The 26,132-nt window shown below is 41.7% G+C and overlaps 1 protein-coding gene across 6 annotated transcripts in view; it reads left to right on the top strand.

Moving 5' to 3' along the window:
* The window catches only part of Epc1 (enhancer of polycomb homolog 1), a 91,023-nt gene that overhangs the window by 38,736 nt on the left and 26,155 nt on the right, over positions 1 to 26,132 (top strand). For all 6 annotated transcript variants that reach the window (XR_005495222.2, XM_039095281.2, NM_001309462.1 and 3 more), the window contains exon 2: positions 23,366 to 23,525. Coding sequence is in view for 5 of the 6 variants with exons in the window: in XM_039095281.2 (XP_038951209.1) it covers positions 23,366 to 23,525 (160 nt within the window). In the remaining variant the exon portion in view is untranslated. The remainder of the gene's footprint in view (positions 1 to 23,365; positions 23,526 to 26,132) is intronic.

Raw genomic sequence — 26,132 nt, 5'->3', positions numbered from 1 at the left:
GTATACATTTCACAATATAAAAATAGTCCCAGAGAACATTGCATTAGATAAAATGTGTATGTGAATTATCTACATCTGGGTCCTGATTCCATGTTTCTCTGTGAAGTTTGTCTATCCATCTTTCTCTCCCCCTACTGTATGTGCGTGTGTTGTTAGTTTTGAGACACAACTGCCTTTTCCAGAAATGACAGCTAATATGTAAAGTGCTATATAATATATAATTCTTATATTTGCTCAGAAGGACAGAGGTGTTACAAAGGGTATATTATTGGCTGTGGAGTGCTTTGTCAGTGGGGTCTAGTTTTATTTATGATTTATTGTGACATAATGTATTCAGAAGCATTGCTTACTGGACAAGAGAGTCAGTTCAGACCAGTTGTTTCCTGTGGGATAGCTCAGACAGCAGAGTTATTAGCTGTCTAGAACACGTTGAGACGATGGGGGCGGGGAGGGGATCTTTGCCTTTTTAAGTTTTGTGACTTTTCATGCTTTTTGTTTTGTTTTGAGACAAGGTCTTCCTCTTCAGCTTTGACTGGTGTTGAATTCACTATGTAGACTGGTCTAGCTTCCAATTTGCAGAGATTACCCATCTCTGCCTCCCAGATGCTGGGATTGAAGGTGTGAGTTACCATGACCAGCTAGATACTTTGTAAGCTCTCATAGTTGCTCTGCCACTTGATACATTTAAATCTAAGAATCTCTGTACAAAGGTTAGAACATTGTCTTAGGAATGTTTATAATCACTTTTTCTCATAGAAGATGCAGGAACCCCTTTTATGATAAACGGGAGCCCGACGTGGTCTCTGGCTGGTGATTCCACTTGTCATCGTTCACTTGGCTCCTTTGCCTTCCCTGCCTTTCTTTTCTGTTGTTGTTTTGTTTTGTTTTATTTTGTTTTAGAGCAAGACTAGATTTATTAGCAAAATATGAGAAAGAACTCTTAAGAGTGTGAGGGGCTCCATGGGGAAAACCCTTTAAATCTGTACTAGCAGTTTCCTGCTCCACAACAGATGATTCCCAAGTTTGGCAGCTTGAACCAGTATTTGTTGGTACTGAGGGCTGAGGATTTAGAGGTAGTTAATCTTCATTATGCTGTCTGGAGCCTTAGAATAGCAGTCCTTCCAGCATAGCACCTCTCTTCCTCCAGAGTAAAAGTGTGGGAGAAGGGCCATAGTCTTCTGTAATCTGATTTCAGAGTTTATATACTGTTAACATGCGTTGGTCGCATAGATCTACCTAGGCAAAAGGTAAGAGGTTTACAGGTGGCCGGGACTGAGAGACGTGGCAATCATCTTCACATACCTTCCATATGCAGATTATCCTTCCTTACTCGGCCCAAAGCCCCCCAGGCTCACCAACTACTGCTTGAACTCAGAACCAGGTTCTTACCTAATTTGAGTACAGTTGACAGTTGCTGAGTATAGTTTTGGTGTTCAGTTTCATGAGCATAATTCTTCTTGACCTGGGAAGCTAAAAATAACCTCCAACATGGTAATGTTGAGTCATGTTTTCAGCCAAGTACCATTGTTTGCTTTCTGCCAGCATTTGGGCTTCTAAGGGTCTGTTTTCTACTATCTCTTGTCTCATACAGTGCAAGAGACCAGTGTTCTTACACGTATAATTCTTTTAAAAACGTTTTGAGTTTTCTTCAAATTGTATTGAGTTCTGTTAGTTGAAAGTTCTTGTTTAATTAGTGTGTGTGTGTGTGTGTGTGTGTGTGTGTGTGTGTGTGTGTGTGTATTTACATATAAAAACACATAGGTAGTGTCTTTTAGCCCAGTCTGGCCTTGAACTTGGATTCCCAGTCCTTCTTCCATCAGCCAAGTGCTGATCTCACAAGCATGACCTACCTATACCTAACACCTAGCGTGTGAGAATAACCTCGAGATTAGCCCTTAATTGGTCCTACTAAGAGACAGCACTCTTAAATTTCTGAGAAGGTCTATGAGCTCACCTGTGAGAGACAGGACTCTCAGTAGCTTTTCTGTGGTCCGAGAGATTTGACAGAGTGAGCTGAGGCCTAAGCCTGTAATCTCAGTACTCACCTGTAATTCCACTGTAATCCCAATGTGTGGGGCCTAAGGAAGGATGGTCCCAACTGAGGCCAGCTTGGGCTGCATAGTGAGACCATGTCACAAGAAAGACGTGATTGACTTTTTCAGCAAGCCATTTGGATCATGATTTCTGGCAGTGCCTGGAGTTTGGTTTTGACTCAGCATCCATTTCCAAATATATGCTCCATTTGTAAAGAGAAACTGCACTGTTTTCAAGACCATCAACTGGCCCTTGATTTAATTATTTATTAGTATATATAGTGGGGAAAAAGCATTTCTAACTTTGATTCAGAACATCTCCCTAGTCCCTAGTTCCAGCAACTAGTTCACTAGGTAAGTTTTCTACTTTTCATCTATCTAAAGGCAAAAGCATAAACTTCCTGCCTTTTCCAGTGTCTAGTATCTTACCCTCTGCTTGTGTGCCCTCACCTGCACAGCCATGTGACACACTGCCAGGCATCATCAGTGACCTCTTTGGTCAATGGACTAGTTCCAAAGCTACTCTATTTTAGTTTTTCGTTAGAGCAGCAAAGAATCAGTATCAACATGTGTGTTATCTGTTACCATGTAATTACCCCAAAAAGTTAGCAGCTCAAAACCTCAACCAGTTAAAATCTAATGGTTCCAGAAGGTCCAGGAGCCACGTTACTGGCAGTTCTGACTGCAGTTTAAGAACAGTAATTTAGGGTTGTCAACACTGCTTGCTTGCCAACTGCTTCCAGACTCATATTCTCAGCCCATGGCTTCTAGAGGTTCATCATCACCCAGGCCTCTCTATACCTACATGAATTGGTTTAGCATCTGGCTTCCCCCATAGCATAGGGCCCAAGAAATACGAAGAACACACCCAAAGCCTGCTCTTTGGTTACCTAATCCTATAAAGCCATTTATAATGTCACCTTGCCATTGGGTCACCTTTGCCTTGGTGCTCACACATTTGCCAGGATTCTGAATACCAGGAAGGAAGTGCGTCTCAGATTAGTCTTGAAGGTTAGCTGCCACAGGCCCTTTTCCCTTTACCCAGGCAGAAAGCATCATCTTTAAGAACTTAATATTGGGTTAGGGATTTAGCTCAGTGGTAGAGCGCTTACTAGGCAAGCGCAAGGCCCTGGGTTCTGTCCTCTGCTCCGAAAAAAAAAAAAAGAAAGAACTTAATATTAAGGTAACAAATGTTTCTTAAATGAATGTTTAAATAGTTTTGGGAGCCAGGTGTGGTAGCTCATACCTCTAGTCCCAGCACTCAGGAGGCAGAGGCAGGTGGAGTTCTGTGAGTTCAAGACCAACCTCTTTTACAAAGTGAGTTCTGGGGCAACCAAAGCCACATAGGGTTTCAACCCTATCTCAAAAACAAAAACAAACAAAAAAAGTTCTGGGGAACTTAAGCATTCACCAACATCATATTCTAAATGACACCTATCATTGGCGTTTTGAGAGTAAAACTAAAAGTAGACTTTAAGATATGGGTTATGGGCTGGAGAGATGGCTCAGCCGTTAAAGGCTAGGCTCACAACCAAAAATATAAGATATGGGTTATATGGAGGACATGAGAGTGTCATGAACTCTCTTGAAGTATAACCTGTGAAGTCCTGTGTTCAGTGTGCCAACTTGCACTTTTGAAAATGTGTTCTCAGAATGCGATGCTGATACTATGCTGTCTGCACACATGGCTTATCCCTCATAGTGCTTAAAACTCAGGTGATAAATTACATAGAGGTCTGTTCTTAAACTCCCAGTTTTAAAGATGAGAAGTAATTATTTTAGTTTACAGCAGTTATGTTCCTTCCATAATGAAAATAAGCCAAGTTGAAGTTCCTGAAAAGTCACGTTGCTCTAATTCTCAAAATTAATTTCCTACTTGAATTAAAAATTTTTGCATCCATTTTTATCTCTTTGATCTGGAAATAAAGATTGATGGCAAATGCTTTTGCTACCTGCAGTAACGCTCCCATCTGCCACCTGGCAGTGGGACACACACTGAGAAATTTGTTTAAGTTTCCTGACTTTTGTGAAGTTTTCCTTGTAATACATTTGCACTAAAATAAAAGGTTTTTTTTCTCCTGTATATCAGGAAATATTAAAGAATCAGCTTTGTAAATACACTTTCATTTGATGTGTTTGTCCCATAGCCTTTGTTTGGTTCTGTTTGTACATGGTCAAACTTTGTAACCCTGGCGGGCCATGAACTCTCTGGTCTTCCCAGCCTTACCGTCCTCAGTGCTGGAGTTATAGGCACATGGCACAGTTTTATAAAGAGAATTACTAGACTTTATTAGAGATGTCTTGACATGAGCTCTTTCTTACTCAGCTAAACAGACTGGTGTTAAACCACCCTTTCACTGAGTGTACATGTTCAGCTTTGGTAAGTCCCAGTGGAAAGGTTAGTCTGGCAAGAAGTCGAGGATTTAATTGGACGAGTCTGCCAGGCTAACAAACATTGCCAATACCATGTGTCTAAAGGAACTTCCTAAAAATTCCTAATGTTCTAGCAGGCACAAGTGCTTGCCACGAGTGCCTGATGACCTGCATGCAATCGCCAGAACCCATAGGAAAATGGAAGGAGCCACCCACGTACACACACATCATACAAAGAATGCTAATACACTTTTAAAAATGGTTATTGTCATTCCCACTGCTATGCCACTTCCCTAGTTTAAGAGACTACGTCTCACTCAGCTGTAAAGTTCCTAACTAAGCTTTCCAAAATTCTAGTTGCTGCCTCCTCTATTCAGAAGTCAGTTCTTTGAAGACAGGAAAACTGTTGCTGCTGGTTTTGAAGTGATGTGTGATGCTGTGCTGGCTAGTTTTATGTCAACTTGACACAAGCTAGAGATATCTGAAAGGAGGGACCTCAGTTGAGAAAATGCTTCCTTAAGATCTAGCTGTAAGGCACTTTATTAGTAGGAGAGGACCCAGACCACTGTGGATGGGACTGTTCGTGAGCTGGTGGTCCTGGGGTTTGTCTTTCTTATTTTTTCAAAAAAAGGAAGCAGACTGAGCCAGCCATGAGGAGTAAGCCAATAAGCAGCACTCTGTCGTGCATCAGCTTTTGCTTCCACATGCCCCGTCCTGACTTTCTTCAGCGATAGACTCTATGATGGGAAAGTATACGCCAAAGAAACTCTCTGCTCCCCAACTTGCTTCTGGTGTTTCATCACAGCAGAGAAATGCTAACGAGGACAGATGCTCTGGGCTTTTGTCATCTGGCCTGTTTCTCTGTACTTCTGAAGGCTTCAGGGTCTTCTTTATTTCCATTGTTAAAGCATTTCTCGACCATTCCCCTGCTGAGTTTACTAATGGTCCCTTCCTTGGTTGTACATTATGCGACTGAGAGTCACAGGCTGCCACAATTGCTGCTGACGCTTCTGTTTTATATAAATTGGTTGCTACAGTCTTTTACTACAGGAGTCTGAGCTCCAGCTACCATTAGCAGTGGATTTTAATGTCTATTATTTCTGACTAGGTTGGTTAACTTATTCATGCATTGCTAGCCAGTCTAGCCCAAGGCTGTGTTTGTTCCTATTGCACTTCCAAGTTCTATCAAGATGCTGGTTTTGCCATGTGATTGCTATGAGACAAGTTTCTTAACGACTAGGCTTCATCACTACACTCCTGTCACTTACAGTGCAGATCCATAAGTATGACTGGCATAACCATTTGTTTCTATTATCAGACAGGACAGGGAAGACACGGGTCGGACTGTGAGCATAGAACCTGGCTCCATCCTCGTGGCTTTGCAGCAAAGAGTTCTTTCTATCACCACATTGCTTTTTTGCTTGACTTGAGGCTTCAGTTCTTTGTAACTTCATTCCAGGATGTAGACTGTGGCAGAGTGGCCTCAATCCCAAATGTGACTTTAGTGGAAGAAAGGGCTTAGAAGATCAATCAGCTGTGGTCAGAATTTGACCAGTAAAAATAATGTACCAAACCTAGCCATAGAGGAACCAATAATTATAGTCTTAAGTGTAAATATTTGGGAGATAATCTTCACTTTCGGCTAACTAAAAGTTTGGCTCCTTTTTGACAAAATGAATTCATCTCCACAGTGAAGCCTACCTTAAAGTCCCAGTTAACTACAGCATCAAATGTAAATTAAGGTCTTTGGATTTTCAGATAATAGCATATAATTCTTCCTAGGACTGTATAGGTCTGGATGCGTTGCCTCTTGCCCCGGATGTAAATAAAAACTGCCACACAACACCCTCTCCTCCTCTCCCTCCCCATCTGAGAGTCAGTGGGAGTAACAGAGACAGGATGACTAAGATAAACCTCCATATAGATGAAGGAAGGTTGGGAGAAGTGCTGCAGAAACTCATAGGACATGCCTGTTCGTCAGGCACAGGTCTGCCACAGCAAGAAAGAGGCTCCCTGCTCCATAAGCCTTTGTGCTTCTGTGTTGACTGACAGCTTTCCTTTTTTCTTTTCTCTTCTTCATCTGATATGTGCCCTTTGAGAGTTGGAATAATTCACAGCCACCTTTCTGCCTATGGCAAGGCAGAGACAGCATGCCTCCAACTGTCTGCTGTTGATGTCTGTTCGTGCCTTTGTTGGCACTTAAGCTTTGTGCTGTTCTGCCTCTTGGTTGGCTTCCACTGTGTTTCCTTTCTGCTCACTATGCCAGCCAGTGTTTCTGTCCAGATGTGTCTCTTCTAAAACTGCTTCCTACTAGCTTTGTTTGTGTCTAGCTGCCCATTGTTTCTCCCCACTGTGTGTGAGTGTGTGTCTGTGTCCTATCTTATGTAATGCCAAATAGAAGAACAACCAATATATTCTTTTCTTTCTCAGCTTTTGTTACCTTGTTTTTTTGTTGTGTCCCCCCCCCCCCCCCCCCCGGAGCTGAGGACCGAACCCAGGGCCTTGCGCTTGCTAGGCAATCGCTCTACCACTGAGCTAAATCCCCAACCCCCTTTCTCAGCTTTGAAAACCTTGGCTGGGGCTGCAGGTTTGGTCACAGTACGTTGTCGGTCTTTCCAGGTCATTACAAGTTACTTTCCCACACATGCAGGTTGTCATTGTTCTCGCTTGGCATCTGTTTTAGTTTTCTTCCGTATTTCAGATTTTGTTTGTGCCACCCCTTCCTCCATATATATGTTAGAATAGGCATAGGTCAGGCATGTAATATCAGAAGTTTATTTATGGCTCTTGTTACATTTTGTATCACCATAGGTCAGCTGGGGATCCAGGTTGCTACAGTAATCATTATTTCAAACATGGTGTTGGTGGAAAGAGTGCTTGTGCTGTGGTCCAGACAGAGGTCACTTTGACTAAGAATTTACTGCCAGAAAGTTTAGTCCTCCTAGAAGTAATCTGAGGAAAGACACTTTGAGTTTTCCCTGTTTAATTGGCTGGAGAAGATGAAATGTGCCCACCATCACCTTGCCTTTGAGGTATCTGCTAACTGCTTCCTGTTTTCAGAGAACCTTTTGTTTGTTTTATTTTGAAACAGGGTCTGGTCTCTCTGTGTGTTCTCGACTGTCCTGGAAGTCATGTGTCAACCAGGCTGACCTCGAACTCACAGAGATTAATAGTGTGTACAACCACACCCAGCTTAGCAGATGAGAGGTGTACCTTAACATGGCTGTATTTTGTAGCTCTTTATAGTTATTAATCTAGCCTCCCTTCTGTGAAAAAGAGAGTTTGCATTCTGACCATGATTTGATTAGATTTTAAAACAGAGAATGTCATTCACTTACTTGAAGATGTTTTGTGATTGAAAATTATAGAGTGAAGAAACTCCCTAATTGAACAAATGTTTCGACACTGGTCCTGTGCCAGCATCTGTTACTGCAGTGTTAACAGCATTATAGACTTGAGGAAATAAAAAGACCGACTGGCACCAGCTGTTACAGTTTGTCCTTGCAATGAGATCGTGGCTACTTTTCTGTTGTCTTTAAAAAATAGAATCAGGCTATCATTCTCAACAAATTTAATGGAATTCCTACATTCCAAATTTAGCATGGTTTACTTAATGTCTTTATAAGAGGTAAATGCTGTCTGAGCTGTGTTTAGTGAAGCAGAGACTTACGAGAGAAAGTGTGTCACTGGTGGCTGTCACTTGACTAAGGAGGTGGTGCAGTGAGTTAGGTGGGCCTGGAAGCACTGCAGTTGTGTTAGGGTTGCAGCTCTCCCCTTCCTCCCCACATGAAGGTGGCTGGCACAGTTTGTCTGTTTTCACGGAAGGACTTGACTAGAGTCGTTTCAGGTAGCATTCTAAGTTGGAAAACATTCCCATGAGTTTTCATGTACATTGTGTGTGACTTAAGTAAGTAGTATTTGGAATGAATTGCAGTTGTGATTTTGATTGGAAGCTGAGGAGAGAACCCCATTGACTACTTTTCCCTTTTGTGTTCCAAAGTGTAGAGGCCTCATTGTTTTGGAAAAGCTGACTTGGCTAACTGGAGTCTGTGGTTTACAGTATCTGAAGTTTCCATATAAAGCCCTTAATCTGTCAGTGAGATTTGATGATTTCAGAGGTTAACTGATGACAGTGACAGTCAGCCAATAGAAATGAAGTGGAAACAGTGAACTAGAATAAATCCATCTTTAAAGCATGTAGAAGTTGCTGAGTTTTGTTTTACTGTTTGTTTGGGAGGGCTGTATATTTTTATTACTATAGTACTGGCTATTGAGCCTAACACTATGTGTGCTTCACTTATACAGAAAGCATTTCTGTGAGTATTTCAGTCCAGTGTACATTATAACCTGACTATTAGAATAATATACAGAGCAAGGCTTATAGATACAACTTTGATTCTTAATAATTATTATTATTATTATTCCCTGTAAGTTAGGTATTATTTTCAGCCCTTTTCAAGTAAGAAAACAAACATAAAATTGATTTTTGAAGTGCTAGGTATTATACTAAGAGGTTTATATCTTCTATTTCATTTTTGCCCTTATAATAGAAATACTTAATATATTTTTTAAAGGTAACTAAAGGATGAGGGTGATCACTCTCTGGAAAGGAGTGTACTCTGTCCACATGGAGACCTGAGTCCAGAGTGCCTACATCAAAAGCCAAGCCTAACTGTGCATCTTGTAACCCAAGTTATAGGGTCAAGATGGTCAGATGCTGGGACCTCGCTGATAGGCCAGTCTAGCTGATTGGCAAGCTTCTCATTGAATGAGGTACTGTATCTCAAGAAATAAGGCAGAAAACCATAGGGGAAGGGAGACACCCCCCCCCCCCATCATATGTTCACATGCTCTATATCCACAGACACATGGAAAGTAAGGCTTAAAGAATGCCACGCAAAATTAGAAAATGGTGAACTGGAATTTCAGCCCACATTTCTGATGTCGCCTTTTACATGACCTTCTTGACTTTTGAAAAAAAATTCTAGTAGAATCAGAAATAATTTTCAAACTCCATTATAAACAAAAACAATTTGTCATATCACATTAAGCTAATTTGTAATTTGAAATTATCAGACATTTATGTTCTTCTGTGTGTAATTAGAATGAATAAAGGAAGAGGAGCAAATGAGGAAAACAGGATTTTTGAGACACTCAGACTTTTAAAAGTGCTATGGGAAGATGCTGTTCACAGATATCAGGGGAGGTGCTGAGGGGTTTTGGTTTTGCTGAACCCAAGGGAATCAGTACCATTTACGGAAGAAAATTATATGCTATTATTATTATTATTGTTGTTATTATTTTTAGTCTGAAAAAATGATAACTCCACAGAACTGTCACTTTCTCACCCAGGCTGTCACACTGTCCCAGGTTCCTTAGTTGTCAGTTTGGGGATTCATGCACACAGGAACAATAGCTGAATACTGTTTGTAACATTAACCAGCTGGAAAACAAAATACATAAAACCTACTTTTATAGGTCAAATTTAATCCAACCTGACATTTTGTTTCAACCAGATTTGTTCATAAGTCTTTTCTCTGAATGGTGAATAATTTGTTTCTTTTATAACAGTAAAATTGATTTTATACTTATTAAAGGCAAGTGAATTTCTTCATAATTTCCTGTTAATTAAAAGCTGATTTTCTTCCTATAAGGAAATTCCTATTCATGAGTACTTTCCATAAATAATAAGTCAGAGGCTGATGAGACGGCTCAGTTGGTAAAGGGCTTGCTGTGCAAGCATGAGGAGGAGTTCAGATCCCCAGCGATCATATACGTTAGGTATCATGGTGCATACATGCGTGCTTCCAGCACTGGGGATCTGGAGACAGGTTCCAAGTCTCAGTAGCCAGCCAATCTAGCCCAGTCTCTGAGCCGGGGTTTAATTGAAAGACTGGGGGGGCGCGGCACCCATGGAGGAAGCCACTCACTCAGTGTTGACTCCTGACCACCCAAAACACAAAAGGAACTACATTATTCCCACATGCCAGCTCTTGGTAAGTAGAGTGCCAGAGTTTATAAAAGAAGTGCTGGAGGGCTAGTAAGTATTAATAATTGTGTCCTTAGACTTAACAAGATAAAACAGTGCTTATTGAAGTGTGGTTTCCCTCACCATGTTGAGTACTTCAGAATTGAGATAGGGTAGTTAGTCATCTGGAATTGTAGATACACATTGACGGCTTTCCAGGCAAATAAATGAAGGTAGGAAATTTGATGCTTACCTAAGTTGATTATAGCATTCTAGGATCCTTGTAGCCAGTGTTACTCTTCAGCTTCTTCAAGATTTTGTGGCTAATCTTAATATTAACAACCGTCCTGTACTCAGCTATTGCTGGGGAAAGAGAAAGAGATATGGAGGAATTACTCCTCAAAGATTGGGGTTGTGGAGCCAGACTATAACCCAGACCCCCTTCTCCCCCTGAGGGAAGGGACAGAGTCTTACTGAGCATCACCTTTCCTGTAAAATGGGTGTACATTGTAACAGACTGAGAAGTAAAGATGAAGTATGTATTATGTGGTCCAGAGACAACACTTTTACTTAATGAGCTGTGATTTGCTTTTCCGTCATTTCTACTGTGTAATAAGAGGTCTTCCTGTTACAAACCACTATATATCAAAATTCAGATGCGTGTCAACGGTCTGGAACCTACCTGTATGTAAAGAATTGGACAGTAAAGGCTTGGCTTTGCAGGCCTTCCAGTCCTTCAGAACTACTTAGCCTGCTGTGAAGCAAAAGCAGCCTGGGCAATCTGTGCTTGGGGGAGGGCTAGACTTGTTCCCCTGCCCCCAACTGTAGCTTGCTAACCTCTAATTTTTTTCCCATTAAAACCATTCAAGCTTAGAGCATCTATAGTCAATATAAAGAGCCCCCTTTAAAAATAAAACCAAGAAGATAAACTTTGTGGAAAATAGCTCATTTAAAATGCAGCAGTGGAAGGAACTGCAGGAGTTCCCTCAAACAGGTGTATCTGTGGTAGAAGAGAGTGACTTCAGTATATCACAGCTAAGCATTACTTTTTGTTTTTGTAGCTTGTACATTTACTCCTGTGAATTGGGCCTCATCAAACTTCAGTACATCGAACTAACAATAATCACATAAATAAGGAAGACATGTTAGGCGCTTACAGGCTGAGCGTATTATGTTTGGTCAGAGCATAGCACCTGTGAGGACTCTCTCCTTTTCCCCAGACTCTGCATTTACTGGGATTGGAGGTGCACAGGAATCCTGTGGTGAATGTCACTTTAGAACCTCCCCTCTCCCAGAGAACTGTTTAAGATCACTATTCTATGTGGGTCAGAGCAACGAGTGTACTCAATGACTAAGTAATTTTGTCAACCATGAAGTTTTCTTCCTCTGTTCAAAACTATGCTCTACTGTTCTGCTGTGTTCGCTTCCCTGTAAGTTACGTACACAAAGTCGGCTGGCAAGAAAAGTGTTCACAAACTGTCCTGCTGAGAAGGAAAGAGGTGAATATCCTTTCCTACTAGGAGACTATTTCAGTTACAGAAAGGGGTTTAGTTTTTAGAAAGGGGATAGTACAGCAGCTCAATCAGTAAAGTGATTGTGAGGCCCTGCCTCCAATTCCAAGAATTCACATAGAAAGGAAAAAGCCACGAGTGCTGGCCCAGGTCTGTAACCCAGCACTGAGGAGATAGAAGCACTGGGGCTTGCTGCTAGCAGATCTCCAACATCCATGTAAAAAGCCAGTGTGCCAGCGCTCCTTTTAACACAGCACTGAGGGCGCAGAGGCAGGAGGCTTGCTGTCTAGCCAATCTAGCCAAGCTTGTGAGATCCATGTTTAGTAAGTAGCCTTGTCTCAAAAGAACAAGGTGGGAAATAATCAGGAAACCCGGCCTAAGAGCTCACTGGGCACGCACACGTGCACATGCGTGCATGCGTCACACAGAGAAGCAGTGCACAGAACTCTGTGCTTGGAAACAGACCTGATCGTTGTATTTGTTCACGTGCTTTTTTGTCTTCTCTGCTGCCCTCTTTTCCTCCCTTCATCTTCACAAACCAGGTAGTAATTAACTACATCACGGCACTTTGCTTTTAAGCATTTCAGTCCTCTCTTGGTTTTTATTATTGTTACTTTGTTTTTGCTTTTTTTTTTTTTTTTGGCATCGTGAGTGTGCGTGCGTGCATGCGTGTGTGTGTGTGTATCAGAGTCAGGGTCTCGAGTGATCTTCCTATTCTACTTCCTGGAAGTGGTGGCATCACAGGCGCTCACCATTCTTCTTGCTTGTTTTGCCCTGTCCCTTCTGACGTGTGTGATGCACGTAGTTTGGGAGCATCAATGCATTATCAGGGAGTTTTCTCCTGATTCTCCTTACTCAGTATTCCACTTCATAAAGATTTCAGTAGTTGCCCAGACTGGTGTCCTATTGCAGTCATGTAAAGTGGAGAGGGGTAGCTGTGGGCTAGACACAGGGAACCGTCACATTCTAGTATTGCTAGAATGTTCTGTAAGATGCTGACGAGGGGTAGGAAGTGCAGGGGTGTTGTGGGCTACACGTCACAGGGAGCTTGCAGCAGCGTCCACAGATATCAGCCTCCTCAGAAAGACCACTGGCCCTAGCTCCAGAAGAGAAGGGGACACAGTGTGTTCTGCTGGCTGACAAGGTCCAACTTTGAGGTAGAAAATAAATGGCTTCTAGATTAAAAAAAAAGCAACATCAAAAACATCTCTTAAGAATTGGGTGTGATTTGGAGAGGAGGAGAGACGGGAAGCTTTGCCCTGGATAGACAGGTAACACACGTGGCCAGAGGTACATGTGGAGCTCTTTGGAAATCTGAGTGGCAGGTAACATGCAGACTAACCCCCAGCCTGGAAGTAGTGAAGCTTCAGTAGTGAAGCCGAGTGAACAGGAAGTGAGCCACGGTGCTTTACCTAATGCCGCAGCTGCTGGTGTCCATCACTCTAACCAGAAAAGCAGAGACACGGGGCTTGCCCCCATTAGATTCTTCTGCAAGGAACTGTGATTTTAGCCTTATCCTCACTTCTGAGCATCACATTGGGTGTGTAGGGCTTAAGACGTGAAGCACAAACAAGCCGCATCTAAGGGGGAAAGGATCAGAATTAAACATGTCAATAACTTAAGCCCCGGATGTGTTGGGAAAAACCATTTGCCAGTTAAGTCAAAAGACGGATGTTTTGGGAGCAAGACAACAAAAGACAGCTCAGTGAGAGTGTGTCCTCTATGTCTGTCGTGTAGGTGGACAGGGGTGTTCCCAGACTGAGGGGCAGGTGTGTTTCATCCTGATGTCATTGTCTTAAGGTGTCCTGCAAGTCTCTCTTGTACCTCGGAGAGTTGCTGGCCCCGTGGCTCACTGTCGGCTCTGAGAGCTGCCCTTGTGGAGCTGCCTGCTGTTGGCAGGCTTGTGGTACTGCGTCTCCCATCTAGGATCTTCGACTCTGGCCATGGCTGTGAAACATCCTTCTCTGCCCGCAGACTCTCAGGCCATCAGAACATGCCCAGTGCTCAGTTTTAGTAATCAGCAAATACTTCATGCTTTGAAATGGCAAAACTTCCTTTACAATTTAAAATTGTGGAAATAGAACTTTAGAATTTTACTTTGAGTATAGTGGGAAATAATCCTTTCTGTTTATTTCTTTTGGAAATTATAAATATTAAATTTCTAATGCAGTGTTGATATAAATTTATAATATAGCGTGATATCTTATCTTACAACATTGTCTGTCCTTAAACAATTTTTAACTATTTCCCTTGAACATTTGAATGTCAAAACAAAATATACTTAATTTTTTTTTGCTTTCATGAAATTTTTTTGTTTTTATGAAGTCTCTTTGAAATGCAATTATTAAAATATGTTTATTGAATAGTTATAATGTGTTAGGTCTGATTCTCTGCCTTGAGCAAAACAAAGCAGAAAAACACTCTTATGCATTGAAGCCACACTCTGCTAAGGAGGAGCTCACAGCAGATGCGGCTGTAGTGTCTGAGGCTGCAGAGGAGTGGGAACAGGATTGGTTTTGTGTGCTCCTGGACAGCCACACCCTAGGACTTACCGTGTTAGGCGTGTGTTCTACCACTGAAATAAACCCTGGCTTTTTACCACTCAGATTGTATGGAAATTCTCAAACACTGAGTAAATTGAAGCACATTCGTGACATTTACTACTCAGGTCTTACAGTTAACACTTTGTTTTCCATCTCTCACACCTGGCTACCTTATTTGTTTGGAAGCTTTAGGGATGGCATTCCGGGCTCACAAATGCCATCTAGGAAAGGACTTTGCACTGAGCTCACCCCCATATGTTTAAAGGACGTTTTAGTTTCAAATGCCTGTTCACTTTGTCCATCAGCTCACAGAGCATCGACGAGGGGCCAGTTTGTTTGTATTTCACCTTTTTTCTCATTTTGAGGTAAAATTGACAAATAGTGTGTCATAGTTGAATTTTAGTGTTCATATATTCACATTACCTAACCCCACAGCAAAATACAGAACACCACCATTGTCCTTCATACTCCTTCCTCCCAAGAGAACTTGTTTAAGAACCAAGCAGAGGTGGACTGCAGTGTGTGCTCGAATGGGTGAAACTGGTTTGAAAGTTGCTGTGACATTGTGTGTATGAGTAACTAGTTCCCTTTGTCACTGATAGTCTACTTTTTTACTGTGCTGTGTTTGCCCTATTTGGGGCACAGGGAGACTGGTTGTTTCAATAATGGGGGTCAAAACCAGATTCTCATGCTGTTCATATGCTTTAGCTGAGCTGATAGTGTAGCACGCCTCCCTGTGGATAATGGGTGTGTCAGTTTGAAGCCTTTATTGTTACAATGGTTTCAACATTCTTACTCAGGTCTTTTGTGAGCTCCTCTCCAGTTTCTTTTGAATCAACACTTATAAGAATATTGCTAGGCAATATGGACTGTGAATGTTGGGTTTTAAAAACTGCTGACTTTTTTCTTAGTGACAGGATATAAACTCTGTCGTTCTAGATCTTGGCCACTCCTCTCCAGTTTCTCTTGAATCAACACTTATAAGAAGATTGCTAGGCAATATGGACTGTGAATGTTGGGTTTTAAAAACTGCTGACTTTTTTCTTAGTGACAGGATATAAACTCTGTCATTCTAGATCTTTGCCACCTTTTGATGGTGACCTTTTCAGTTTTAGCTATTCTAGTGAAAATATAGTAGAGGAGCCCATGAGCAATGATCTGGCTAAAAGGATCAGAACAGAATGTGAAGATGTGGAAGGAGTGTTACTGGAAGTTTGACCAACAGCAAGGACTCTGGTGTAATAAGCTGAATTAACCTTTAGGGGGCTTTTAACAAAATCAGCCATCACTTATTTGCCCAGAAAGGAATTTTATATATCGTTGCTCCTTAGAACAAACTGCCTCTAATTCAGTTAGAATAGACTACAAAAAGGTAAGCATATCTGTCTGTTTGGTTTGTGGCGTTTATCCCCGTCTGTTATAAAGCCAGAAGAAATGTTTCCTCATGCTTCCTTAAGGTTGCCCTTTCCAGCTTGCCTCAGTGACAGCTTATACAACACTACACAGTAAGCCAGATTGCCAAGCCAGAATCTCGGTACTTGCAAAGACAGTCTCCTCTAGTCCTCAAGGCTACAATGTCTAATCCTCATACACCATGTGAGAATACATCTTATCAAGAAAAAGTTTAAAAGGTAATTTAGACACCTACTCTGAAAGAACTTAAACTTGAGGAATGTATGTACATAATTACGACCTGCTATCTCTCCTAAGTGTAAGACGTGCTTCTGTAGGCCCATGCTCGAGGGGACAGTTTTGCTTACATGAGGAGGAATGTGCAGAACAAGTAGGGTGTCCTGGTGGATGAAGGTCTAGAGTAAGTGGAGCAAAAGCTGCACCCCATGATGTGAGCTCAGGATGTGAGCTCATGACGTTGACAAAGCCTTTTTAGAGGTATTTTCTGACTTCTCAAAAATTACTGGTATTGGTGTGCTCTGTTTAGAGCCTTTGGGGGTAGGTACGGTGCTCTCAGGCAGCTCTTACTTGAGTCAGGAGGCCGAGCTTAGTCGCAGACACAGCAGAGTGTGGGAGTCAGAACAGTTGTGGATGTCAATCCTTCCTCCCCTTACAGCTGTGTGAGACACGATCTCATCGTGTCCTGCTGTGTATACAAGCTGGCGGGGCTTCTGGGGTCTCCCACCACCCCCAGTCTCACTGTAGGGACACTGGAATCACAGCTGTGCTCACAACACTGCATTTCAAATGTGACTCTGTGCAGGATGGATTTATAGGAGGATAAACTACACCTCACAGTGCATCTAAGCACCGAATAAGAGTGCAAACTGAGGATAGTACCCCTGGTTCGCCCATCCTGACATTGAGGGTATCTGAGAGCAGGGGTGTGTGCATGCGCCTGCCTTCCCAGCTGAGTGGCTCCCCAAAGCAGTCTGTCTCTGGGCTCAGGGAAGAGGACAGACGGGCTAGGGCTCAGCACCTCCTCACCTCCTTCCCACCCTTCAGAGTTTCTACCACCTCTCTTAACCTAGTAGGAGTCCGAAAATTTTAACACAAACTTTATAAACAAAGCATTTGTTTTTACACCATAGTTTTTAACTATGCAACTTCTCTGGGATCAAGGGTGACCTGTAAAGTGGCCTGTAAGTACTTTCTATACATAGAAAAGTCTAGATAGCAAAAGTTTGTAAGATTATTCCAGGAGACACATTCCTTTAATGTAAAAAAGGGAAACTGGTCCTTTCTGAGCTGGGCAAAGAAAAGCAACAGCTAGGGAACCTACTGGTACCTTGTGAGAAAAATAATAAAAATGAGGTGGGGAGGAGAGCGCAAGTGTGTGTGCTCGTGTGAGTGTGTTTTGTTTTGTTTTGTTTTGTTTCGGAGCTGGGGACCGAACCCAGGGCCTTGCGGTTGCTAGGCAAGCGCTCTACCTCTGAGCCAAATCCCCAACCCCGTGTGAGTGTGTAGTACTTGGAAGTCTGAGGCAGGAGCAGTCCTTTGAGTTTGAGATCTCCTGGGTTTCATTGTGAGCTCAAGGTCAGTTTGGGCTACATAGTGAGATGCTGTCTCAAAAAACAAAAACAAAAACAAAAACAAAAAAAAAATTGAAAAGGGCTGTGGTGACTGAATGCTATTATTCCAGGGGATGTTGGAATAGATGTTAAGAGTGTTTGAACATATTGTTATTGTCTGCAGATCCTTTCCTGTGTCCAAAAATATATCTTCTACATAGTACAAGGCGATGACTTGGTTTGAATCGGTTAAGGAGACGACTTGTGTCTGCGTTTAGGTTATTACTACATGGTCTATTTGTTCTCCACTGTCAGTGTGTGTTGTGGAGCGTATACAACAAAGCCTAGAGTATTGAAGAGTAAAGTCTCAGTGTAGAAAGCTTTTCATATATCAAGTGACCCAAAGCACGTAATAGAACTCTGTTGTACAATAAAGCTCTCTGTTTCTTACTTTATATTATATTCCTGGCTGTATTTATATGTACAGAAAAGTATTTGAGAGAATATACATTCCTAATGAGCTTTTCATACAAGTAGAGTGCTGTCCACTTGTGGAGGGGGGCGGGGAGTGTGTGTGTACATGCTCACACACGCATTTGCAATACTTGTATAGCGGCTGGTATTCTCTTAGACTGGTAAAAGCCTTCTGGGTAATAACTAAACCACAGCTTCTTTTGCATGCCTGTTATACCAAACCTTTCAGCCTCATGTTTATCTTAAATTCTAACCAGTCTTGTAAAGGCGCTCTTGGTGTTCCCCTACACCTCCCCCAGCCAACTGGAAGACTTGCCAGGAATCACAAACTGTCTTGTTGGAGTTGGCTGTAATCCAGATAGCCTGAGTCCAGGGCACATGCTTCCAGCCCTGTTTGTACTGTGCGTCCAGAAAGAGCTTTGGAAATTCAGGAGAAAAGTTATTACTTGAGACCAAGGGTTGGGCTTTTTAGTATATGTTCATTATGAAGAAGTTAATTCCTGCTTTTCTGTGAAATGATCCTCTAGTTGGTTTTCATGAAAGCCTTTTAAGTTCATAAAATGATTTGAACAGGATATTTAAATCATAAAATTTTTTTTTTACATAGTCTGCTGTCTTCATATATGGTAGGTGGAGCCCTGATTCCATCCTGGGTCTCTGAAGTCATACCAGTAGCAGGTGGAAATAGTGTGTAGTCCTGTAGTTCAGAAAACACCTGCAATGACATCTCTCTACCCATCACTTGAAGATTTGAGGTAGATAAAGTAATTTAGGCTCACACTGTCTTCTGCCAAGCAGTTTTGACAGAAGCTTCTGCTCCAGTTGTTCTAGATAGAAATATCTGTTCTAAACTATGTCTGCAGCTCTCCCTCAATATGTGGAAGTGACTTTATTTTTTTCTTCTTTTACTGGATATATTTTTATTTATATTTCAAATGTTATTCCCTTTCCCGGTTTCCCGGACATAAGCCCCCTATCCCATTCCCCTCCCCTTCTTCTATACCCTCCCCCAACACCCAACCCCATAGCATTCCACTACAGTGGGGGTTCCAGCCTTTGTAGGACCAAGGGCTTCTCCTTCCATTGGTGCCCAGCAAGGCCATCCTTTGTTACATATGGAGTTGGAGCCATGGGTCAGTCCATGTATAGTGTATAGTCTTTGGGTAGTAGTTTAGTCCCTGGGAGCTCTGGTTGGTTGGTATTGTTCTTATGAGGTTGCAAACCCCTTCAGCTCTTTCAATCCTTTCTCTAATTCCTCCAATGGGAATCCTCTTCTCAGTTCAATGGTTTGGTACCAGCATTCGTCTCTGTATTTGGCAGACTCTGGCTGTGCCTCTCAGGAGACAGCTGTATCAGGCTCCTGTCAGCATGCACTTCTTAGCTTCATCAATCTTACCTAGTTTTGGTGGCTGTATATATATATATGTATAGGCTACATTGTGGGCCAGGCTCTGAATGGCCCATTCCTTCAGTCACTGCTCCAAACTTTGCCTCCATTTCTCCTCCTTTGAATAGTTTTGTTCCCCCCCCCCCTTTTTTTTTTTTGGTTCTGTTTTTTCGGAGCTGGGGACCGAACCCAGGGTCTTGCGCTTCCTAGGTAAGCGCTCTACCACTGAGCTAAATCCCCAGCCCCTGTTCCCCCTTTTAAGAAGGAGTGAAGCATCTGCACTTTGGTCATCCTTCTTCTTGAGCTTCATGTGGTCTGTGGATTGTATCTTGGGTAATCTGAGCTTTTGGGCTAATATTCACTTATCAGTGAGTGCATATCATATGTGTTTTTCTGTGATTGGGTTAACTCACTCTGGATGATATTTTCTAGTTCCATCCATTTGCCTATGAATTTCATGAAGTCCTTGTTTTTGATAGCTGAGTACATTGTGTAGATGTACATTTTCTGAATCCGTTCCTCTGTTGAAGGGCATCTGGGTTCCACCAACTATAATAGGTGGCTATTATAAATAAGGCTGCTAGGAACAGAGTGGAGCATGTGTCTTTGTTGTATGTTGGAGCATTTTTTGGGTATATGCCAGGAGAGGTATAGCTGGGTCCTTAGGTAGTGCAATGCCCAGTTTTCTGAAGAACCTCCAGACTGATTTCCAGAATGGTTGTACCAGCTTGCAATCCCACCAACAATGATTGTCAACTGAGTTTTTGACCTAGCCATTCTGACTGGTATGAGGTAGAATCTCAGGGTTCTTTTGATTTGCATTTTCCTGATGACTAAGAATGTTGAGCATTTCTTTAGGTACTTCTTAGCCATTCGATATTCCTCAGCTGAGAATTCTTTGTTTAGCTCTGTACCCCATTTTTTGATAGGGTTATTTGGCTCTCTGGAATCTAACTTCTTGAGTTCTTTGTATATTTTGGATATTAGCCCTCTATCAGTTGTAGAATTGGTAAAGATCTTTTCCCAGGATGTTGGTTGCCATTTTGTCCTAATGATAGAGTCCTTTGCCTTACAGAAGCTTTGCAGTTTTATGAGGTCCCATTTGTTGATTCTTGATCTTAGAGCATAAGCCATTGGCGTTTTGTTCAGGAGCCCATGTATTCAAGGATCTTCCCCACTTTTTCTTCTATTAGTTTGAGTATATCTGATTTTATGCGGAGTCCCTTGATCCATTTGGACTTAAGCTTTGTACAGGGTGATAACAATGGATCGATTTGAATTCTTCTACATGCTGACCTCCCGTTGAACCAGCACCATTTGTTGAAAATTGTATCTTTTTTCCATTGAATGGTTTTAGCTCCTTTGTCAAAAATCAAATGACCATAGATATGTGGGTTCATTTCTGGGTCTTCAGTTCTATTCTACTGGTCTATCTGCCTGTCTCTGTACCAATACCATACAGTTTTTATCACTATTGCTCTGTAATAGTGCTTGAGGTCAGGGATGGTGATTCCCCAGAAGTTCTTTTATTGTTGAGTATACTTTTCGCTATCCTGAGTTTTTTGTTATTCCAAATGAACTTGCAAATTGTTCTGTCTAACTCTATGAAGAATTGAGTTGGAATTTTGATGGGGATTGCATTGAATCTGTAGATTGCTTTTGGCAAAATGGCCATTTTTACTATATTAATCCTGCCAATCCATGAGCATGGGAGATCTCTCCATCTTCTGAGATCTTCCTCAATTTCTTTCTTCAGAGACTTGAAGTTCTTGCCATACAGATCTTTCTCTTGTTTGGTTAAAGTCACACCAAGGTATTTTATATTATTTGGGACTATTGGGAAGGGTGTCATTTCTCTAATTTCTTTATCAGCCTGTTAATCCTTTGAATAGAGAAAAACTAATGATTTGTTTGAGTTAATTTTATACCCAGCCACTTTGGTGAAATTGTTTATCAGGCTTACTAGTTCTCTGGTGGAACTTTTGGGGTCCCTTAAATATACTATCATATCATCTGCAAATAGTGATATTTTGACTTCTTCCTTTCCAACTTGTTTCCCTTTGACCTCCTTTCGCCGTCTGATTGCTCTGGCTAGGACTTTGAATTGTATTGAATAAGCAGGGAGAGATTGGACAACCTTGTCTAGTCCCTGATTTTAGTGGGATTACTTCAAGTTTCTCTCCATTTAGTTTAAGGAATTGACTTTAAATGAAGAAACCGTGCAGGTATGCCTATTGTCTTTGGAGCACCTGCTCAGGGCTTAGTAGCAAGAGCTTCTTGCATGGTGTATCATCTGTCACAGGATTCATAGAACAGTAAATTAGCAATGGATTCCTGGAGTCCTTTGTCCTTCAGGATGGAAGAACTGGACCTTACTGGTTAGTCTGAGATCTGGGAAGCAAGTGCTGCAAATCCATGGTGAAAACTTTGTTCAGGGCTTTGGCGTAGATCCATACTAGAGGTGCACAGACTGGCGGTTGGTTTTAGGAAAATAACATCAACAGTGAGAGGAAACTCTGCTGCCAGAGATGGGCTTCTCTGAGCGTAACACCTATGAAGTCAGACAGAACACTTGAAGTTCGTCAGATTGAAGATGCAATCAGCATTGGGGACTGTTGTTGCCATTGCAGCCCTGCCTGTCAGATTGAAGATGCAATCAACATCGGGGACCGTTGTTGCCATCGCAGCCCTGCCTACTTTTTTCATGTCATTAAAAAGATGGTGCCCAACATGAAAAGCCGAGGGGTCACTTCTAACCAGAGACTTAGGTTCCGTTCGTAGTGCAGTGTGGGTGAACCCTCCAGGGTTCCTCAGCATTTCTGTTACCCATGTGATTCTTTCACAGAGTTAGGGGAGCATACCTAGAGACCTTTTCTCTTTCAGGACTGGCGCTCCTACAGTCTGTTGTCTGCAGCTTTCCTAATAGTTGTAGTCTTCTTCTGGTTTTACAGATGTGAGTGACAGTTTTCAAAAGATGTACTGGCTTTCCTAGAAACATTTGTTTTGGTGCTGTTGGCATGTAATTAGGACAGCTGGTGTGGGCTTAGCTGTGGGTGAGAGCCAGTCACCTTTCTCCCAGATGAAACACATTGCTGGCCATTCTCTTAGCTCCACAAAGCTTTTGTGTGGTACGTCTATAGGATAACTGCCTGTGTTGTTTACTTATGTGACTGTGTAAAGTGCCTCAGCCAACAGTGTCATTCATGTACACATTATGCTCTACATGTAGGTTGCAAAAGACTGTCGTGATTCTCACTAAAGTGTAACTGCCTTCACTTCATATGCTTCAACATCTAGAATAAAGCACCTAGAATAAAAGCCAAACCACCCTTAACTGCTGTCATTCCCAAATCCTAAGCATCAGGTCTGTGTTAAAGTTTTGTCCCTAGTTCAGCCAGAGGGGTGTATTAGTAAAATATGGCTGGTTAGTTGCATTCAGGAATTTCAGTCACCACATGAAAGAGAATTGCAAAGTTACTGTGAAACAAGTCACCTCTCGGTTCTTACACCAAACAGAAGCTTTGGGTTCTCTTTTCGCTTTAGATTAGTGGGTAGTGCTTAATTAGATAATCTGAGTGCTGAAATTGTGTGACTTGGCTACTCTGAGGTGGACCTAGAATGATTCCCTACTCATTCATTTTCTGATTTTTCCCTATAAACAAAATGCCATTAACATTTTTATGCTGGTGTTCTTCCTAGTTGATCCGTTCTCCATATTATCCTTAAATGTGAACAAATAGAGTTAAATTTTAAAAAATAACTCTTCATCTGTAAATGAAATTTTGATTCTGATAGTCAGATTCTGACATTTGACAGATACTACCTTTCGAGGAAGTAGTTAGTATCTGTACCTAGAAGTATTCTTACATGTGCGCCTTCGATCCCAGCACATAGGCAGATGGATATTTGGGAGTTTGAGGCCAGCCTGGTCTATATAATGAGCACCTATGTCAAAAAAGCCCTTAGGCTAGCTGGTCTGTTGGGTCTACCAGAGTTCCTTCATTCGAAAACAAATGGGCAGAAACTTCTGTATGCATATTGCTATATATATTCTACTGTACATACTGATAAGTACATCTTAAAGCTTACACTTGGCATTTTCCTTGTTTTTAGGAACACCATCTTCAGCGGGCTATCTCTGCACAGCAGGTGTACGGCGAGAAGCGGGATAACATGGTTATTCCAGTTCCTGAAGCAGAAAGTAACATCGCTTACTATGAGTCCATATACCCTGGGGAGTTCAAGATGCCAAAGCAGCTCATTCACATACAGCGTGAGTGCTCTTGTGATTGTTGTTTCTTTCTCCGAGTCTGTCTTCCTATGTAACTTGGAAAAATCTGTGTCCTTGAGCACCATGGCCTAAGTTAGTAGGGCCTGTTTTCCACTTTTAACACAGTGTTTGAGGGTCCAGGGATGTATGTCATCTGATGAAGTACCTTGTGTGCCACAAAGCCATACATTGCATGAACCGGTCACAGTGGTGCACATTGAAGGGATAGCAACTCAGATTGTACTCAGCTATATTGTGAGTTTCAGGTCATCGTGGATTCTGTCGCACAGAAAATGGTGTTTAAGATACCTGTCTTATAAAAAGATGGCATCTGTCTGTATAGTCTTATAGTTCCATTGTATGCTGCTTCAGATAAGCAAAATCTTAATGTGCCTCAAAAGAAAAGCAGTTTTCATTTTTTATTTTTTGGAATTAATAATATTACCAGCCTCAAAGAACTTAATGTAAGAAAGTCAGCTTTTCCTGGGAAAGGTTTTAAGTTTGTAAGTCATTCTCTGTTACAAATACTCGTCTTTGGTGTTGTGTAGTATAAAGGCAGCTACATTTTAATGATGATATCACATAGCAAGCCAGAGTTGTTTTGTGGGGTGTGGTTTGTCAGTCTCTGACACTGGTATTTTAAATGTCAATGTTCTCATTTGAAAGTTATTCCACTGGATGGTAAACGAGAAATGATTGCTCAGAATGACTAACAGACGTAAGATGGTGTGTGTCTTGTTACTAAAGTCTGCTTCCCTGGCCTCAGGTGGTTGGCAGCTTAAAAACAAATAGTTGGAAAAATTAAGTAAGCCAGAAACCAGGTAGTGAGTTAGGGGTTGGTTACAGCCAGTTTCTCAGTTTTGTACAAGATCATGAAAGAGTCAGACAGGTTTATACTACGCTGACAAAAGTCTATAGATAGTCCCTTAGGAAAGCCTCTGAAAGTAAAGCCAACCACAGTGCCTATGTACCACATGCTGTCTTCGTTAACCCATTGGAGGACATGTGGGAAGCTTGTAGCTTAAGACTAGTATAAATAGGTCCACTAGAACATCCATGTGCATGTTGTTGTATGAACTCTATTTTTAATCTCTCTAGGTTCAGTATTCAGGTTGACTGGCGTGAGCCATCCAGTTTTAGTTTGGATGACAGTTGCCAGGCTGCTTCCCAGGTCACTGTTGATGCATATGCAGTCTGGGTTTGTGCTCTGCAGCATCTGGCCAGGGTCATTGCTTCGTATTGTAGTTATTGTGTGTATTGTGTATAGCATGAGCTCATCTTCTATTGTGTGCTTCCTGGAGAGACTAAATAAGGAATCATTCTGTGGCTTTATTTGCCTTCTCTTTGTGTTGTTTTAAGGGACTGGTCATATGTCTTTTACCCATTTTTCTAATGGATTGTTTATTGTTGACTCTGAGAGGTAATAAAGACATTCTAGGCTTAAGACTGTATTAGGTGCATGATGCAATATTTTCTTTCACTTTTGTCATATGTCTCTTCATTTCCCACAGTAGAAGTTCTTAATATGGATTAGATCCAAGTTATTGATATTCCTCTTACACGGCTGATGTTCTGAGACAGGGCCTTATTATTTTGTAGCCTTGAGTGACATGAGTTGTCACCCTTGGCTTCCAGATCATTCTTTATTGTGTTGTGGAAATTTAGCAGTTTGATATGTAATTCTGTGATCCATTTTGAGTTAGTTTTTATGAGAATCATAGTCGTTGATTTTCCCTTTGTAGCCCCGGTCACTCTGCTGCCATTATTACAGGAGCTCCCTCCCACTAGGTTACCTTTTGCTTCATGGTCAAAACTAATTGAACACATTTTGTGGGTGCTGCTTTGTTTGTGGCAGTCTCTGTATCAGAGTGGCCTCGGACTTGGCCCTCTCCTACATTGGTCTTGTGTGTGCTGGGATTACAGGGCATGTACCACCTTGACCTGCTGGGTCTGTTCTTGGATTCTCAATTCTGTCCCTTGATCTTTGTATTTATTTCAGTAGAACACCACTGTCTTGCATATTGTAGCTAAATATAACCCTTAATGTCTGGGAATAAGTCTTGGATGAAAAGAAAACAGGCTTAGCAAACTTTGGTGATCAAGCCAATAGGGGCCTGCTTTCTTACAGCACCCAATCCTGCCTGTTCAGGAGTGACACCACACACAGTTGTCTGAACCCTCCCACATCAATCATTAATCAAAAAATAGCCAACAAATCTGCCATCTCGCCAGTATGATAAAAGTATTTTTTCAATTGATTCTTCTTCCCAGATCCAACCAGAAAAACATCTAACCAATATAGCCTGCTGATAATGGTTGGTTATTCTGGCGGACTTTCAGATACTACTAGCCTTACAGCCTTATACCTCACTTGACTATGGTGTAGTGTGCCTTTCAGCACATTGTTAGGTGAGATGGAGATGTTTGCTCTAAGAATTTATGAAGGACTTTGGCTTCTAGGTTCATGAGTGGCATTAGTAAGTCATCTGTCTTCCCTGATTTACACATCATTAGTATTGGTGTGGTAAAGCATGTTAGGGAATGTTCCAACTTTTTCTGCTTTGTGGAAGAGATTGAATAACATTGATAATAATTCTTAAAGAATTTTAG

This window comes from Rattus norvegicus, chromosome 17 (assembly GCF_036323735.1).
Source record: "Rattus norvegicus strain BN/NHsdMcwi chromosome 17, GRCr8, whole genome shotgun sequence".
Classification (NCBI taxonomy): Eukaryota; Metazoa; Chordata; class Mammalia; order Rodentia; family Muridae; genus Rattus; species Rattus norvegicus.
Note: the sequence above shows the minus strand (reverse complement) of the source record. Positions and strands in the feature narration are given on the sequence as shown.